General features: G+C 34.4%; 2 protein-coding genes and 1 long non-coding RNA gene across 3 annotated transcripts; all 3 read right to left on the bottom strand.

The window, feature by feature from the left end:
* Position 1: 1 nt before the first annotated feature.
* Positions 2-8653, bottom strand: LOC100251734 (uncharacterized). The gene is made up of 13 exons (XM_010651218.3): positions 8133-8653; positions 7558-7744; positions 6878-6950; positions 6022-6169; positions 5026-5135; positions 4626-4766; positions 4409-4550; positions 4199-4342; positions 3272-3432; positions 3084-3158; positions 2679-2814; positions 1535-1801; positions 2-461 (listed from the first exon to the last, which is right to left on the bottom strand). Exons 1-13 carry the CDS (start codon positions 8406-8408, stop codon positions 306-308), a joined length of 2016 nt encoding a protein of 671 aa, XP_010649520.1. The 5' UTR covers positions 8409-8653; the 3' UTR covers positions 2-305.
* An 890-nt stretch (positions 8654-9543) lies between these two features.
* On the bottom strand, positions 9544-14065 carry LOC100244755 (peptidyl-prolyl cis-trans isomerase CYP21-4). Its single transcript, XM_002277782.5, has 9 exons — positions 13785-14065; positions 13123-13183; positions 12813-13014; positions 12270-12309; positions 12000-12050; positions 11410-11495; positions 11029-11166; positions 10776-10926; positions 9544-10015 (listed from the first exon to the last, which is right to left on the bottom strand). Exons 3-9 carry the CDS (start codon positions 12962-12964, stop codon positions 9929-9931), a joined length of 705 nt encoding a protein of 234 aa, XP_002277818.1. The 5' UTR covers positions 12965-13014; positions 13123-13183; positions 13785-14065; the 3' UTR covers positions 9544-9928.
* A 1735-nt stretch (positions 14066-15800) lies between these two features.
* On the bottom strand, positions 15801-19723 carry LOC104879206 (uncharacterized). Its single transcript, XR_785725.3, has 2 exons — positions 19525-19723; positions 15801-15958 (listed from the first exon to the last, which is right to left on the bottom strand). It is a non-coding gene; the product is annotated as an uncharacterized LOC104879206 (long non-coding RNA).
* Between the last annotated feature and the right edge of the window lie 63 nt (positions 19724-19786).

Below are 19786 nucleotides of genomic sequence, written 5' to 3' on the forward strand. Positions count from 1 at the left end.
TATAAAAAGCCCAAAGAAGTTTCTTTGTGAACACGGTGTGGGAAAATTATGCAGAGCTTTGTATCTTTTCCCTTCCTGAGCAGGCTCTGCAACTCAACTACTACAAACATTTTATGGGAATGGGAAGGCCCATAACATTTATGCAGACGATATAATCAGCCATTAAAAGGTAAAAACATTTTTTTTTCCTCTTAGATACCCATAATACAAAATTGCACAACAATTCATGATTTTTTTTTTTTTAAATCATGGAGTTGCCTCTCTAGTTTGCAGGTCTTTTTTTTTCGACCTTGTACATTTAAATATCATTCACACTTCAGTGCTCTAGTAATCTCCCAGGAAACCCCTTCATTTTCTAAAGTTGGATCCTCACCGGCTCCATAACCCTGCCTCTTGCAATTCAGTATTGCAACCATGAACCTTTCACTCTCAAGGGAAGAAGGATACATTACTTGCTCTTCCTGGTACCAAAAAAAGAAAAACAAAATAAAAAAAGGAGAGCAATCAGTATTAGTCTAATGATTGCTATTATTCTAATGTAACATATCCTATTAATAGACTGTTTACTCACCGCACCACAGAAAACTAATGGGGTCGAAACTCTCGGTATAATAAATTGGGTATTGAAAGAGACAACAGATGCATATAACAACTAGCCATGAAAACATGATGACATTGAGGCTTTTATTGCACGATATTTGAACATAGAAGAACCCATAAACTACTGGGAGAAAGAAGTGCAATTGTTTGACCTCAACATTTTAATATCATCACACACAGATCTTCCATAGCATCAACATTGATAAACAACGAACTTATATCATTCAAGGTCTCACCGGATTCTCAGCAATCAATTACAAAATCATCAAACCAGTTTTATTAATATTTTTTCCTCAATCTGTGTGCCCCTTGACACCACTGTCAGATTGAGAGAAAACTAATATGGTGTATGGGAAGCGTGAATGCAAATGTTCTATTGCATGCATGTTTCAACCCAGTGGATTTATGAAATATAGAAACTTAATTGCAACATCAGTAGTAAGCCTGTGGTTGGATTGATTTTTTTAAGTAGCCAACAGCAATTTTTTTAAGCCCAAGAAAATCTCTTCCTGAGATTAGAGAATTAGTTGTCAGTAACAGTCATTACAGAGTTGGTGATGCTAAGAAACCAAACCCCCTAGCCTCTTAAATGCATTAGCATTGCTCCCCAAAAAAAATGGGGACGTAAATGGAGTAGGGTGGGAAGAGGTCAGGGAAGGCTCCCTGTTACTATTCCTGTTTATAAAATTAATTCTCCTCCCCGTCTGTCTTAGACTAAGCGAATGGAAACAGAATCTCTATTAGTGGAATAATTTCTACATCCCCAACAGGGAATCCTGGTTAGTGGATTAATAATAATAATAGTCCCGATTATTACCCATCCCACCCCCCATTACCGATGGGTTTTTTAGGCCATCCCTAAACAAAAAACCATTAACACTCCCCTTAAAGAGTTGAGGGAAGAACCATAGATCATTGAGTTGGGGCACAATACCTCTGAAAGCACGTTGAATTCATCGGGAGAAATTTGCAGCAACTCTGTTGCAGTTTGACCAGTACACCATGCAAAAATTTTTGTGCTCTCATCTGCGATGGTTATTTTCAAATGGAACGTGCGCATCACTTCAGCATCACAATTACAATGACAAAAGTTGCATTTGAACCCACAAGGTGTCTCGTTAGCAAAATGGCCACAAACAGCATGTGAAAATCTCGTATTCACATGACAGTGCTCAATTTGGTCAAGCCAAACCCGACATATCTGCAAAGATGTTTAAGAAAAATTATTAGGGAGGAGAATAGATTCTCCAATATTAAGAGGTTTCCAATTCAAGCACAGAAGCTAAAAGGACATCAAAATATATACATCATGATTTTTGACACTCAATTTAAAAAAGATCATTCAAACAGTGGGAAAATATAATATTTGCCATGGCTGTGATCTAAAGATTAGTTACTAAACAATGTGGAGTTTATGTCATGCACGGTGTTTTTCCTTTTTCTAGATACCATCTTTTATACCTTCTGGGAATCCAACCTAAAACCTCCTCCATCCTGACCCCAATCCCTTGCAGCTTGAGCAAGGTCTTAAGGGCTCTGCCAAAGTGCCACGCCAGGAATTTATCGGACCATGCCAAGATCTTCTGCATTTTCTCTTTCAATTTGCATTTATCCCACCTTCTATGTGGTTGCTTTCATTTTATGCTGTTTGATTTATCCACTTTTCAACAAGGAGTCTTCCAAGAAAATATAAGCGGATGAGATTGAGCAAAGACTATAGAATACCACAAAATCTCACAAAACCCTTGACACCTGGAAACCCAGAGATCCTACCCTAGTTTAAAGGCTTCTATTAGTAAAGCATTGTGTGAAACAGAATCAGTAACAATCAATAAAACAAATTTCAGAAGACATGTAAATCCAAAAATTTTATCAACAAGTGTAATCATTTTCATGTATTACTGACTTGTATTAAAATGGTGAATTGTTCATGATCAAATAACAAGCAACAACACTATAGATTAATGCCAGACAACAATGAAATGGAAGCTGAAAGAACAAGAGGCATGCGGAAATATCATTTAAAAGTTCATTCATGAATCACGTATCAAAGCCACAAGTCCATAAGAAATCCATACATGCGTCCGACTACTCTGGATGGATAGATCAGAGAGGTAGGATAACTGATGGAGACAAGATGAGTTCAGTAATGCTGGCAAGCAACTCAGGTTGACAAAAGAAGATCTGTCGCTCTCGAACCATAAAACTTCAACACTGTCAAGAGAAATAATCAACCACTGCTGCATGATGAAATCATCTAATGGCATATTGGGAAGAGAATAATTATCCAAAATAAGCTTCAGCCTACTAAAGCCTGGGGAACAAGTCTACACTTTCAAGCCGTGTGATGGGAAAAGCAACATAATTTTGTGTAGAAAACAGCTATATTTCAAGTCAGAAATATGGAACTAGTTCTAAGTGAGCTAAAAATTATATATAATACATTGAAGAAGAAAAGTGACAGCAATACGGAAGATGCTCACAGCTTTTCTTTCGTCATAGAGCATGTCAAGCCAGATATATAAATAGTGTGACCAAGGCCTAATCTTCCCAATGACCTGAGAAATGTATATTAAAAAGAAAGAGTATATGTGAAAAAGCATCTTAGGTTTATAGTCATGAAAAGAATGAATGCATTAGCTCTATGAAGGACACAGCTCAGTATCACTACCAAGATTTGGAAAAATGTAGCTTTGCCCAAATAGCACCAGTTGTGTCTTCAATTCTCAAAGAGAAAATAGCTTCTGCAGTATTTCTTTCTCGGAATATGTCTGTAACAATACCATAGAGGCTGACACTAGTCATCTTGTCACGTAGATCGGTTACAAATGACTGCAATACTTTGAACATGTTAAGAAAAGTTAATGATGAACTAATGCTGCTTAAAAACAATCATAAATATAATTTATAGTGCAGAAAAAACTACACATAAAAGAAATGGTTCTAATCCCAAGAATTGGGACTTGATGCAAGAAATAAAGGAACACCAGAGATTGAGTTAGAATTTAAGTAACACCCCATCAATGGCAAGCAATAAAAACCCTTAGACTGCTTGATCTCTTATTTAGCATCCATAAATATGAAAATCACCTTAGGTAGAGAGAATAGAGTCAGTAAACACATTGGGTTATTTGCATGACAACCAAAAACATTGTCTTTGAAGTGCCAAAGAATTCTAAAATAATTTTGAAGGTCAACATAGTGACTTGAAGATGGCCAGTACATTCCTGACTGAAGATAGCCGAACATTGCTTATAATTGTAATTCAATTGTCGTTTCCTATCAAAAAATTGTAATTCAAGAGAGGAAACTCCATGCAACGATGACATGAACTAAGAATAGGAGATTACTAAATGACAACAAAAGGGATGGGGTTGCCTAACAGCGGCAGGGTAAAAAACGATAAATTTTAGATATCGCATAAGGAACATGTGTTCATTGTATCCAGGTAGCACAAGGAGTTTGTGAAACAGCATGAAATTAAATATAATGCATCTCTCATGAAAACATGCTAATGAACCCTAAGAAAAAATTAAAGGAGCAGTAAATCCAAATGGCTTCTGAAAGAATAATAAGTATTTAAAGATGGAAAGCTCACTTGAAAAGGGTAATTACTGAAGTCAATTGACCCCTGAGAATCACAGGGTAGGGTCACTTGAGAAACTTTAGGGCCCTGACTTGGATCAAATGTGCTTGGCAGCCTGGATCCTTGATACCGATTTGGTGTCAATGAAATGCTTACCTGAGTAGCAACAGAGTCAACTCCATACACTAAGTTACAAAGTTTTCCATCATAAAAATGACTTACTTGTTCCTCCTGCTGAATGAAAGGCACCAAATATATTTGTGTTGCACTACCATATTCAAGACAGAGTTCCCCGCATGCTTCAATTACACTATCTACAGAACTTGCAATGAATGGTCTATCCAATGCAAGCATGCTTCCAACACTGGAAAGAAATTGCATTATAGATACAAATGGTGAAAAAACAGTGTTAAAGAAGCTACTTAGTACAAGGGTTCACCTCAAAAGATTGGCAAGGAGAACCTGCTCACCCCATAAGAGAAACTTCAATTTGACACCATCATTATCAACAAGAGTAATTTGTTTCCTCTGTATGCTACCAAACTTTCCCTGAGTTTCCAGTGATCCAATAGATTCAATCCTGCACATAAAATGGGAACAATGAAAGAGTAAAGAACATCTGACAGAGATGACCTAACTCCACTGATGTTGGAAGGAGAAACTTTATGGGGATCTAAATATACTTGTACCAAATCTCAAGCTTTCTTTAGCTATGAATTTCCATGATGCATACACATTAAGTATCAAAATTTCATTCTATGCAAATCATCTTGATAAGCAATCTATCATTATAGATTTTTTTTATAATGTAGTATTTGCATCCTCTGGTTATATCTTACCTTGCATACAATGAGTAAAATGCACCCTTGCTCACTGCATCAAGAGAAATGGAAGAGAAAGAATCTGAACAAAACTGAGCTCCTAGAAGCATTGCATCATCATCTTGATCCTACATTAAAAAGAAAATGAAGTCACAAAAGCAGAAAGAGGACAACTGCATCGTCCTCTCCCCCCCACCCCAAAAAAAAAAGAAAAAAGAAAGGAACAAGAAAAAACATAAATGATTATGCCATCACTTGCTATTGGAATGCAAACAACACATCACAGCATACATAACGAAAAGAATAATCTAAACTACAAGGACCACGTTCTATGGTCAATCTTAAGCTTACAACTCATGCTTGACCCAATACCACAATTAATATATGTTCAAGTCATGCCCCTTGAACTTCTTAAAGAGACACTTCTCAATCCCAAAGAAATGTTATAAGAATTCAATAAAAATCCTTATGCCCAAGGTATTTTCTTAAAAAAGGATGGCACAGCAAAACATAACTTAATTCTGTTAGCTAGACCTTTAATATAGTTTAACTATAAATTGCCTAGAACTTCTAAAAAGTGACAAACTTTGGGATATATCCTAATGATGCTCATCACTGATTCTAATTTCTACTAGAATAAGAAACCTCAGAATGAAATTGCTTGATTAATTCTGAACTGGTGCATTAAATATCTAAATAAAACTCAACACTGATAACAACTGAGAAAAACAACTTATGAACCAAAAAAATGCTGTTAATCCAATAAAGCAATGGACTGTTGGGGACCTACTGTAATGCTATTGAACTAATTCTGAGCTGCCTGTTGATGTAGAACATCAATGGCACCATTTGGCTTCTTATTTTAGAGCATCCAAAAAGGATGCTTTACTTTTCCTCAAAATCTATGTCTTTTTATGATGAGAGATTTGCACCTGGAGATTCCTATGAGAACTAGTGGTATCATGAAAAGAACATGATGAGAATAACAGGTCAGAAAAAACTTTAAACAGTTACCTCATCTAAGAGCATTACAAGATATTCTGTTGGCAGAAGTCGTGGACAACCAGATCCTTCAGAGGCAGTTCGAAGATAACATCCAGTAAGGGAAATTTCTCTTCCTCTCCTTAGAATCCCATTATTAGTATCTACCAAGTCATAGTATCTGGCATAGACAAAATGTTACAGATCTCAGTTATGTCATGAAACTTTAAAGTTCATCCAAAACTCTATTTCTCTCTGTCACACACACATGGATACAAGGGGAGAGGAGAGGGGGCAAAACGGTACATGAAAGGACATGAAGGAAATCTCTCTCTCTCACACCCACACCCACACTGTGAATGCACTAGAATCAGGGTAGAGGAGAGGCTAAGAAAAAATATCTAGGAGTCGATATGCAAGGATGTAAAGAGAAGCTCCAAGATAAAAAAAATGAAAAATAAAAACCATGGTATAAAGGTGTATGCTTAAAAACATTGCATTTTAATGCAAAAGAAATTTAGAGACATTTTTAGATTTACACTAGAGCTCACCAAAAGGTTCTCATCACAACATTCTCAATTGGGTTGGGCATTGGTTGGTCTGACAACAAATCCAGTCAAACAAAGAAAAAAAGGAACAAGATGATGTCAGTGTAAGAGTTCTAAATTCCTCACTAATGATAGGAAGAAAAGTCCACCTACAATAACCACAAATCTTATGCAATATGTGCTATACAAACACCTGTATGTGCAAAAGCATGCATACTCCAAAGAATGAAGTAGGAAAGCATCTTATAACACACCCACTGTCAGAAATCATCATTACATGTGTTGTAGTTCTGAGGCAAAGGAAACAGCCAATCAGATAAAATCACAGTAGTACAGTTTACCTGCGATGGAGATAGAGATCGATTGTATTGGAGCTCCAAAAATCCCCCAACCTAAGCATGTATATGTTAGTACCTAAAGGAAAAAAAAACATTAACAACAAGACTGATAATATTTTATGAAAGAAATAACAGTTAAATGTCACAACACTGTTACATGAAAGAATGTCTAGATCTTAAAACCACAATCACTAGATAGAATTGGTGCGAAGTACACTCCTTTGGATTAGTCATCCATAAAATTTGTGTAAGTTTTGAGGCCAGAAATTTATAATCGTAGTAAGCTAAATGGAAAATTCAGAAAGCACACAATTTACTACAGTATATAGTTATGTTGAATTTAATTGTTGGCATATTGCAGAAACAAACTACTGATGTACCTCGATATAATTTTCAATACAAGGATGTGAAAAGATAGGAATGAGACAATTCTACTGTTCTATTAAAATGTTGCATTCATTGCATGGAGATGAAAGCAAAAGTAGATAGTGTTTCATTGCACAGAATTAGAATTGATTTGGAATTTCACTTGACAGAATTTGAAAATGTAACTTTTAATAGGAATTGTTTTGGTGAACTTTAAGGTATATCAGACATGAATGAAAATCCAAATTCATTTGCTTATAAAGCAATCAAAGACACCATTAGTAATAACAATGACTAAATCTCAAATCATAGAGCACCTGGTAGAAGGAAAGCATCAACAATAACAGCTTCCAAAACACTGCTCAAAGAGAGGAAACTTTTTTCATATATTGAATCAATGCTGACAGTATTTGGAAGCTTTTTTCTCCCATGTTTCTTTTTCAACTGATTAATGCATTCTGGCCTTTTTCTTGGAGCACGAGCCCTGTGTTGCTCATTCCAAGCCTGCAGAGAGAAATCAACAGCCAAAGGAATTAACCACTCTTTACCAACGAGGAAAATGAAGAAAAGGCTAGAGTTATGAGGAGCATGTGTTCGTCGATCTAACACAGAATTTACATAAAACAACAGTCAATTAAGGAACATCATAGCATAAACATGTAAAAGCACGATACTACATTTGGCTGGAAAGGACACATTAAAAAAAAAAAAAATCAAATCCAAGATTTCCATTATATATAAGTAGAGAAAGCAAAGCATCCACACGACTAGCTCTAGCGCAATCATATATTGTTTCCTTCAATTCTCGGAAATATAAACAACAAAAACACAACACTCAAAATATTATACATTGCTCCGGTTAGGTTTTCTCGGAAACCAATCAGAAGCGTACCTGAGAGAGTTCGGAGAGTAGGATAGCAGAGGTGACTCCGCTTGAATAAGCAATACATGTTTTCAGAATCCGACAAGCAATCCAGCTCCAGCCTGGTCCTGTAGTCTCTTCTTTGTTTCCGCTTGAATCACAACCTTCTTCCTCCGGCAAAAGCACCGATCTCGCATAATCGATGAATCCAAGAAATGGATCTTCTTCCTGATCTTGTTCTACTTCCATTATTGAATCTACATCTACTATTTGAGTATTGAACTTCTGATTCTCAAAAGAAGTCATCGCGATCGCGGATTCGCAGTTGAAGAAATTAGAATCCCTGTTTCCCCTCCGGCCGAAATACTGTCACCATCTGCTTCGGTCTTGTAGTGGCGCTTTGTTTTAGCGGGAAACTTTGTTGCTGCTGGGCCGCTCTAAATTAGTGGGTTTTATTTTGAGCGGGCTTGGCTGGGCTGGATTAGGTTAAAGAGTGAGCCGGATCTCAATTACATTGGGCTCAGTTTGGATTGGTAATCAAGGAATAGGGGAAAAAAAATCCAAATTTTCTTTTTTGACTTGATGTAAAAAAAGTAGTAAAAATCAAATATGATGGAAAATTCAAATTTTAATATATTTTCGAATTCTTCATTAATTTTAAGAATTATGAAAGAAAAATCTGTTAATTTAAAAGTTCTTTTTTTCCCTCTCATTTTCTCGTTTCTTTCATTTTTCTTTTAAACTTTTGCACATCTCAAAGAGCTAAAAAAAACAAAAAAACAAAAATGCTATATACCATCCACCTTTTGTTTATTTATTTATATATTTTTATATTTTTTAATAAAATACTACCATCCCCAAATTTTTTTTGTTTATCATATGTTTTTAAAAGCAGTTCAAATATTTTTAGAAACAAAATTCTGATAAGGAACTCAAATTCGAATTTTTCTTCATAAGAGCAATATACATTTACATATAATATAAAATTAAAATTAAAAAATATTTTTCATGTTCTCAACCAGTACCCAAAACCTTCTCCAAAAATTAAAAAAAAAAAAAAAAAAAAACACCTATTGTTTATCTTTGTTAAACGTGTTTTCTAAATTAAAAAGTTGTTTTTTATTTTTAAAACTAGAAAATTATTTCTAAGAACAGCTTGAAATTAACCCATCATATTAATAATCTTTTTACCAACACTTTCAGTTTTTAGCTTCTGCTACAAAAGAAGTGGAGTAAGAGTATAGCACACAAATCTCTTTCCGCATCTTAGCTGGGATTAAGGACATGAAACTGCTTCCAAAATCGGAACATTAGTCTATGAGTAACCTGTGCTATAAATAAAATAATGAAATTCATAATATAATTATTACTATATTGTTGCTCAATGATTCATCCAGGCCCATTGGAATACACTCCAAAAGTTTTATCAGAACCAGGAAGATAAAGAATTTCTTTCAAATTTCTATCACAGAAAGATTATAAAACATGAAATTCTAGGCACAAATGCACTAGCCGACTCTAGCAGGTAATAGAATGAAACAGAATAATCATCATACATTTCAACAGACGCGTCTATGAAACTAACCAAATGGTATCTGTTGTACCTTCGGATCTCTGCCCTGTAAAATAAACTTCAACAACACACTTTCCCCTCCTCTCGGACAACCCAAAAAAGGAAGAAAGAAAAGAAAAGCAAAACCGTGAACAAGAGAGGAAAAAAAAATAAAAATTGAGGCACCATGACAAACTCAATTATAAAAATTCTGGTGAGCAGTTTCTCTTCTGGGTGCCATGACATTAAAAATTTTACACCAGCTTGGAATAGCTCAAGCTTCACGTTTGAGAGTCACGTTGATGATCCCTATACGAGATTTAGGTCGGTAGTGTTCATCTGTATCCACCTCTTCAATTTCCTGAATGACATCATTGTAGACATAAGGTCCCCACAGTAAGAACCTTTGGATTCCAAATGTTCCTTTTAAGCAATATAACAATTACATGCAACAAGAAGGCACTAATGATCTCATGATTAACCACCCAGGTCCAGTTCAAAGCTAATCCTTGCCGTATGGCAAAACCACCTACTGATAAACTCCATTAATAAGGCACTAATGATCTCATTTGTTAAGGTTCAACCACAAAGGCCCAGTTCAAAGCTAATCATTGCCATATGGCATCACCACCTGCTCCATTAATGATACATTGCATTGTATAACACTTTTTTTTTCTTGATAACTGAGAAACATTCCATGGTCAAACCTTTTGAACTCTCTATAGGGACCCAAACCTCAGAGTGCTAACCGCGTCTGCTACAATCAGCACTGGATAATCCAGGAGGTTCAATTAGTGGGAGGAATTGAACCCAGGACCATGGGTCTCTACCACACATCCTGACATTCATGCTAATCAACTAGGCACTTTGATGGGCATAACACTTCTCGTAATTAGCTGTTATTTCTTTTTTTCTACATTTCTAGTTTCTCTCCCCATATTGGTGCTTTGTAATGGACTCTTTGTCCTGTCATCGTACTTGTTATTTCCTCTATAATATACATGTACATATAAAGAATATAATTTTTGGAATAATTCAGATAAGTTGTAGTTAATCCATCACCAAAACACTCACCCCAGGGGGGGAAAAACAGAAAAAGAAAAAGAAACTACAAGACTTACCTGCACAACGTCCTCCCCCTTGATGACCCGTCCAAATACAATAAGCTTGTCATTCAGATCTGGTATTGGTGCAGTAGTGATAAACAGCTCAAATTTCTTGCGATCTTGTTTAGTCTTTGAAGTTCCAAGCATAAATGCCTCATGCTTAGGACTGGGTGTTCACAAGAAAGAGTTAGCAGCAGTTAGTCTACCGAATCATGACCAAATCAGCAAATACCACTAACAAGTACAAAATAGATTCAGGCTAGAAAACCTTAAAGGAAGGTGTCCATGAGGCTTCCCTTTTGATGTCCAATCTTCAGCAGCTCCAATTCCTTGGGAATGACCTCCTTGAATCACATAGTTCTTTATCACGTGATGGAAAGGCATCCCTTTGAAGTAACCCTTTTGACTGCAAAACCAGTCTATCCTTCAGAATGTATTATAAGATTGCAAAGTGATGCTAACGGAGCAAGTCAATATTTAGAGATCTATATGCTCCTCCAAAATCAAGAGGTTTGAGGAACAAAGTTCAATTAAGACCTTGTAATTGTCAATCAGCTATTACAGCCTTGACAACCCATTAATAGTGCTACCACAGTTTGTCAGCTTCATGAAACATCAATAGATGAAAGTAGCGCATACAAATACTCACCACAAGTCAAGGAATTTGTCCACAATCTCAGGAGAACCATCCTTGTAAAGCTCCACAGTTATATAACCTTTTGATGTATTTAGGATCTACACAAAAACCAAGGAGATATCTGTTTTACCAACTATGAACTACCAACTAGATCAGGGTGAAATGATCAAGAGAAGATTAATCAATCAATTGTATAAGTTTCTTGGAGAACAGGGATCCATCATCATAATTCCAGAACCAAGCTTAACAGTATAAAGTCTCTAAAGCTTAGATTGACTTCAAAGAGAATAGAATCCTTACAAATCCAATGTGGGCACCAAATTTTTCATTGTTTATTTAACAGAGTGATTAATTATATTGAAGTCATAATAGATCCATTATTTATACAGTCAAACAAGAAAGATCTACCACCACTCATGATGTAAATACATATAGTTCTAGAATTTGTCACTGTATAAAAGCAAATAACTTCATTTTCTTGCCATCACCATTACCTCCATACAACCAACTATAATATGCAACATCTAGCTCCAGAAAGATATACATTCATGCCACATAACAAGGGAAGCAGATCAATCCAACCAATGTTTGAAGAAACTTACAGCATATCCGGGAAGGTCGAACCTTTTTGAATCTACAAAACCATCATTCTCCTAGACCAGACAAAGGAATAAGCTCAGTTAGATCTAGATGCATTTACCTAGAACTATTGCTAAATCAGAAAATTATAGAAACAACCAAGTAAAGACAGGGATCTTAACAACCAACTGGATCATCAAAAGACTAAAGGAAAATAATGGAACAGTGTAGTTTATGTCTATTTTATTTTTATTTTTTTTTAAAAAAGACATTTTAAATTCCTGAATAAGTACCTCAACATTTGATACCCCACTCTGAAACTGGTTCCTCGACCTGCATGAAAATCGGAATAGTTTTAGAACTTAAAGTGGAATCTAAACAACAGAATCATTTTTCACAGACCAATATGGAGATTTTTATTCTTTTTTTTTTCTTATGCTATGTTTGGTTCTTAGAAAGTACTAAGGAAAGGAAGAAAATGCCAAGGAAAATGATTTTCTTATGTTCAATTGTCATGTAAAAAAGTGATGGAAAAAATTACTAAAGAAAAAAAGGAGGGAAAATGCAAAAACACTTTCCTCCCCATTTTCCTTAAACAAAGGTAAAGAAAACTTGGAAAAAGTGTATTCCTGAATAATTTAATCTTACTTCTATTAACTGTACCATAGACATTCAAACAAGAGAAAAATTTTATAAATTTTGCTTACCTTTTCCTTTCCTTATAATTTTCATTTCTATTTTCTTCCCCTTGGGAATCAAACATAGCATTAATTTTGCTCATAGAAAAGCTAAATAGACACAATACCAGGTACCAAATGAGTAAGACGATAACAAACCTATTAGACCAATGCCTATAAGTAGCAAATAGGGAAAATACAACCAACACAACGACTAGGTTGCAAAATATAATTGTAGTGATACTGATACGTGTCGGGCCCTTCTTCTTTTTGCTTTGCAGTAACAAAGCCTGAGGTTTTATCCTTGCCATTCCGGGCAACCTAAACTGTAATGCAAACTCTTTTTATGCCCAAAAAAAGCCTGCAAATTAAGCACAAAACCAAATGCTAAGTCCAAATACATGTATAGAAAAGCCCAAAGAAAAATTCACCATAGACTTAAAGAAGCTAAAATGAAAAATAAGCACACCTTGATTCCACCTCTAATTAGATTTCAATAGCTGAAAACTCCTCAGTCAACCACCTGAAACCTGCAAATAGGCTACCAAAATAAATAACTGAAAGCAAACATGCTGTAGTTTCCTTCTCAATTTCAGCACAGAAAATCTTGCCAATGAATTACAGACAGCATCAGCAGTGTGGACATCCAATTCTATTACTTCAATAACTATCCAATTGCTCATATACTTCATTTCACCACAGAATAACCAAAAGAAAACTCTAAAAGAGAAAATGAAATATGGAAGAAACTAGGATAAATTGCTACTGAATACAAAAGAATTTCTCAATATCGTCTAGTTATGGCAATTTCTAAGGAACCTAATATTTCGCTAATATAAATCAGAAATAAAAAATCTTAATCAAAACATCGACCAATTGTAGAAATCAAAGCAACGCAACGCCTCCAGATCCACAAATTTCACAAACTCTTCACCACACAATTCACAGTTCCAATATCCAATAATTCACACAAATACAGATGTGCAGTCAAATTCAATTTAAAACTTAATTCACATATTCATACAGATCCGAAACCCTAGCAGTTCGTGAAGAATCAAAACAAACAAATACTCATACACCAAACCCTAGAAACCACGAATTAGAGAAAATACTTGATCTGCTTCAACTCACCTGTGATTAGATCGTGCCGTGACTGTCCTGCTACCACCGTTGATGGTAGAATCTCCGGTCGGGAAGAGGTACAAATGGCTGGTTCGTTGAGACGCTTTACGAGGGATTAGGTGACGATGTTTTTCAAACTCGTTCATAGTGGTCCACTTCGACCCTACTGTTTGTTAATGGACCCCACCACAGCAGATCAGTGGCCGCAGTCTGATGGACGGTCGTGACCAATTAAGCAGGTTGATTTTGACGGTTCTCGATTGCTTGCGGTCTACTCAATATACACCTTGTTCCCGTCCAAATTTTGAATCTCCTTGGTGAGTTCCATACTATTCTCGATAGTGGGACCCACCAAACGTGTATGATCCAACGGTTCTCAATTTCTCTCCCGTGGGCCATCAGCGAATCTTGGCGGTAAATTGAGTCGCCAGTGTGGGGAAATGTTCCTCTACGGTTCAGAACTCTCCAATCCTGCGGGCCATCGCCGCATCAGTCACATGACTCATATCATTACCCTCGATATTTTGCCATGTCATGATATCAATGAGGATAAGGAGGCAACAACTTATTTCACATCTCCTGTCTTTCGAATAAATGTTTTACCAATAATAAGAAAAATTATTAATTTTCAAGTTACTTCCAAGAATTGCTTCATGCTGTAAGGTATGATTAGAAATAATTACATATGGATACGTTTGGGAATGTTTTCAAAAATAAATCTGAAAAATTAGTTCTTGAAAATAATTCTCAATTATTTGAGAGCATTTTTTATATTTTGAATTATTATTTAGAACATTTTTTTAAAATAATAATAATAATAATTAAAAATATTTTAAATAAATTTGAATAAATTCTATTAAAAATTTGAAAATAAATTTTAATCGGGTAGTTGAGCGCCACAAATACCTCTGGACTTGTTTAGGAATGTTTTAAAAAATAGTTTTTAAAAACTCTTTTAGATTGTTTTTGGAAATAAAATTTTCTTTGTGAGGTCAAATATAAAATACTTATTTTTATTGGACGCAATCCCTGAATTGTGAGAACAAGTACAATGCCCTCTGCAAAATGGCTAATAATTTGCTCACTTGCTCTCAGAATTCCAAGTTCCATTGCAACATCCTCAACGAATTTTCACCATTTTGTTTAACCAGCTATCTAACAATGCTCAATATTAAATCGTTGGATCAGCCAATGACGTATGTCATACCATACTTCTATGCAGGTGATTTCAAGAAGTCCTCCAAATCCCAAACTCTGAAATACAACTTTTATTTTCCTCCGATAGCTTATCAACAACGAGGTTATTTCCGGTAATCGGTAAGATTTATAGAAAATGCATTTACAGAAGTCATTTTAATTGGTAATCGTAAACAGTTGGTGGTACAAAACATATATGTTGAGCAATACAGTAAATGAAAATATTAGTATATGAAAGTCATGACATCCCATATCGGATAGGGAGGAAAGTTTATAATGCTATATAAGTATGGACTCCTCGTAACCCTGTAAACGTATTTTAAAGCCGTAAGGGCTCCTTTGAGTCTAAAGCGGACTATATCTACACAGTTGGAAGCGAGTCATTATAAATGGTATCAGAACCGATCCTCGACCTCAGTGTGAGGTTTATTTAGCCCCGTAAGAATATTTGTTTGTTTGATCCCATAATCCCGTGAGATACAACGAGGATATATAAGTATGAACTTCTCTTAACCTTGTAGACCTATCTAGGTAAAAAACGAACAATATCTACATGGTTGGGAGTGGGTCGTTACAAATGGTATCAAAGTTGATCCACAACCTCGGTGTAGGGTTTGTTTGTTGTATTTACATGGGAGGGGGGAGGGGGTGTTTGTGACATCCCACATCGGATAGGGGGGAAAGTTCCTGGTGCTATATAAGTATGGACTCCTTGTAACCCTGTAAATGCATTTTAAAGTCGTGAGTGCCTCTTTGGGTTCAAAGTGAACAATATCTACATGATTGGAAGCGGGTCGTTATAAAAGTATTCATTGATGTACGAGGAAATCAATTAGAAGGCGGATATTATAAAAATTGATTTCACATACATTTCCTTTTTCCCACCAGCGCCAAAATTGATTTCACATACATTTCCTTTCTCCCACCAGCGCCCCTTGATCTCTTATGCTCCTTCGGTGGTCTTGAGGGTTTAGCTATTCCACTTGCTTCCAAACATTTCACCATTGTTTACTTTATATAATAATTTAATATATAAAACTAAACAAAAATGGGGAGGGTATGGGGTCACAATCTAATCTCACATCAAATTTGAAATTGATAAAGATAAAACATAAAGCAAATTTCTAACTCACCCAACCAAACAAATGACACAATTCAATCACATTAAGTAGTCATATAAGAAGTATTCCTTTCAAAATAGAGACACATCATAATGATCATGAAGTAGCTAGGTAGTTATGCAAATTAATACAAATTGTTTCATCACTAATAAACATCAAAGCTTAGAAAGAATATCCGCACATCAACAATAATCAAATTGGATTTTGTAGGTTGCACAATTCCATTCAACCTTGTTATATCGAAAACAATATGTCGTATGCTTTGAAATTAATTGTGATTCTATATGGATTTACAAGGTCGATCAAGAGATTGTTTCGTTGTAGAGGGTTCGTGCATACAATTTGATACTATTATTGGACTCATTTCTATCTTGGTTTACAAACTACATGTCATGAGTAATCGATGTTCAAATGAAACTAGAGTATGTTTGTTCATGCATTGGAAGCTTACAACAAACATCAATGTATTCATAAATATCTTGCTCCATCATTCGAATAAAATTGCACATGCATGATCAAAAGGAAATTCTAACATTTGCAGAGCTTTGCATGTGCATCTTCTTAGCCCTAAGTCAACATTAAGGTAAAATATTCAAATGAAAACCTTAACACTCATACCTAAATTAGGGTAGGCAACATAACTCTCAATCTTTACGATCTTTATTAGTAATTTTCCTTTATTTTGGACCAATTTCTCCATTCAATTTCTTAATTTCATTTTTGTGCTTAAACAACATATTAAACCCTTGGTCCATATGCTTGATGAAAAAGGAGCACACCATGTGACGCCATTCAACTTGCACCCATGCATTAAAACTCATTGTCAGAACCAATGTCATTTTATTCTATAACATACTTAGGAACTCAAACTTTGCCCAATGTTGGTGGTTGTTTTTCTCATCCCATTTTGTCAAGCTAGGATTAAAAATTCTTAAGTTGAATATTGCAGCATCACAATCACAATACAATCTTACATAAGTGATCGTATCAAACATTTTGAGGGCATTCTCCTTCCCTTTGTGTTTTTCTTAGTTAAAGCAGGAACTAAAACTCTCTTTCATATGCCTATGGCAATGGACATGATTCTCATCGTCAACCACCATTGAAATGCAACATAATGGGCCTAGATGCCTATTAGAAATAATGACAACATCTCTATGACCAATAATATCATTCACTTTCAACAAATAGTATAGTCATTCTTCATGATTTTTAAGTTAAATAAAATAGGTTGTTACCTACATCATATGTTGAGGTAGATAATAACACACCTCTGTATGGCCCACTCATATGAGTATAACTAATTGTTAGAATGAGATGACGATCTTTTTTAACACATCCACTTATTGAATAAGTCACAAATAGTCTCATGAAACTCTTATCAATTAAACGCACTCTGTCAATGTCCCTAAATTTGCTTCAATTAATCTGTCATAGCTATGACAAAAGCTTAAATGAATCTTTTAGCATACTAGATATTCTTTTTATTAACCTTTTCCTTGTAGTTCTATGATTGAGAATATGTCAACTCCATTCCATATTGTTGCATGAAAGTTTTGCAAAATTGCCAAGGCAAATAATTTGGATTGCTCCTAAGTCCTAATAACGTCACCAATTACAAGTATTGCTCAACCAATCTTAACCATTTGACATAGGCAACTTCATCTATAGAATTATTATGTTCCTTATGAAATACATGTATTTGAATCGCTTACAATCTTGAGCATTGTACACAGAGTAACTTTCTATGGGTAACCTTATATAACATAACATACACTAATCCACTCCCTAGTATTGTTGATGTATTTGTATCAAAATTGGTTTACCATTAATATCAAGTATATTACATCCCTTTGCTTGTTTGCCCATTACCTAATATCATTGAATCAAATCTTGTTGATTGTAGTGGACCAACATTCGACTTAACACATCTTTTGGAAAATTCGATCAATTGAATTGCATTCTCCTCATGTATCCCATTTCCTATGACTAAGGCAAATGTTGATCCAACAACTAGTTCAAAAACCTTGCAACATACATAACATGTCACCATAGTTTCTTCTTTGTTTTTAGGTTCAACATAATTAAATAAAGTAAGGAACTAAGAACTTACTATTTTTTATCTAGTCAACTATTTTCATGGTGGGGTGATATATAAATTTATGCAAATACATCACTATATTGACACAAGTTTAAAAATAATTTGATAGCACGTAAGTAGCAAAGAGGCAAATGGATCAAATTTCAAAGTATATTGAATTACTATTCACTTGCATTCAAATTCATTTTCTAATAGACTTTGATTACAAAGTCCTCTAATAATACACTTTTGTTTACCGATACACCATCACACTAACCTCTTTTATAATCCACACTACCATCCACCTCCTTCTTCGTCAGTCCATCCTTGAAATGGATGTAGTAATAAATCTCACTTTCTTCCCCATATACAAAAATTACAACAATTTTTCCTTATTTTCACAACTTATAATAGTTATCATCATTTCAACCAAATTAGTGACTGTTAAGGATAAAAGTATCAGAAATCATCAAAATATTGATAATTTGATTTTATGGAAATTTTTGGAAATATCGGACAAAATTTTGGAAAAAAAAATATTGAGAAAAAGAAGTTAATCAAAACATATAAAAATACTGGAAAAAACTCCCAAAAAAAAAGAAAAACATGACAAAACAAATAATAAAAATACATTAGAGTTATTTTTTTGAAAAAAAAACAATACATCTATGATAAATTTTGTGAAAGTATGTATTAACATAATATGTCCTAATAAAAAATATGAATTTTGAAAGTACATATCCAATGTTAACATAAAGTTAAATTTTTTAAAACTAGTTTTTAAAGAAAATAATATATGCATAAAAAATTATTAGCATTAATCAAGTATAAATTGATATTAATGTCAAACATTAATATAAATAAAAAATTTATTTCATTAAAAATATGTTATATTTTAGTATTTAAAATTAAAACATAATTTATTTATTCAATAGCTGAAATTTTACCACAAAATATCTATATTAAAAAATCTAACTTAAAATTATTCAAATTTCTATTACTCAATCTATATTTATTTATTTTTCTATTAAAATTGGTAAGAAATGTGACTCCACTTTCCTAATCAATCCGAAAATCCTAAATGAATGGATAAGGAAACACAAACCCTAAAATTACATAAACAAACCATTCTTCAAAACTACTTTAAATAAGTTTAATCACTCGAAATTCGAAAAAAAAAAAGAGGAAGAGGAAAATGGAAATCCGTAACAATGCATTTAATGGAAAAGATTCCAAATTGTAAACCCCTAGTCGAACATTTGAGCATTCATCACCAACATTAAGGAATGATATCCAATTTCCAGAAATTAGACATCAAGACAAATAACAACACTTTGAGGTAATGACTTACATAAAAGGTGGGAATTACAACCAGAATCTTAACGTTGGTGATTCTTCCTCGTCATCTTGCCTTTTCTAATCTTCACCACAGACAATCAAGATTAATGGCCGAGCGAAAAAAGCTAGGCTTGGACATAGGGATTGAGAGGAGGGGGTTATTTTATTCTCTTTTTATTTTATTTTATTTAAATAATAATAATAACTGGGCTGTTTCGGAGAGAAGTTGGGTTACCATATGCTCAGAATTTCCAAAATAGGGGCCCTTTTCCCCG

This window comes from Vitis vinifera, chromosome 5 (assembly GCF_030704535.1).
Source record: "Vitis vinifera cultivar Pinot Noir 40024 chromosome 5, ASM3070453v1".
NCBI lineage: Eukaryota > Viridiplantae > Streptophyta > Magnoliopsida > Vitales > Vitaceae > Vitis > Vitis vinifera.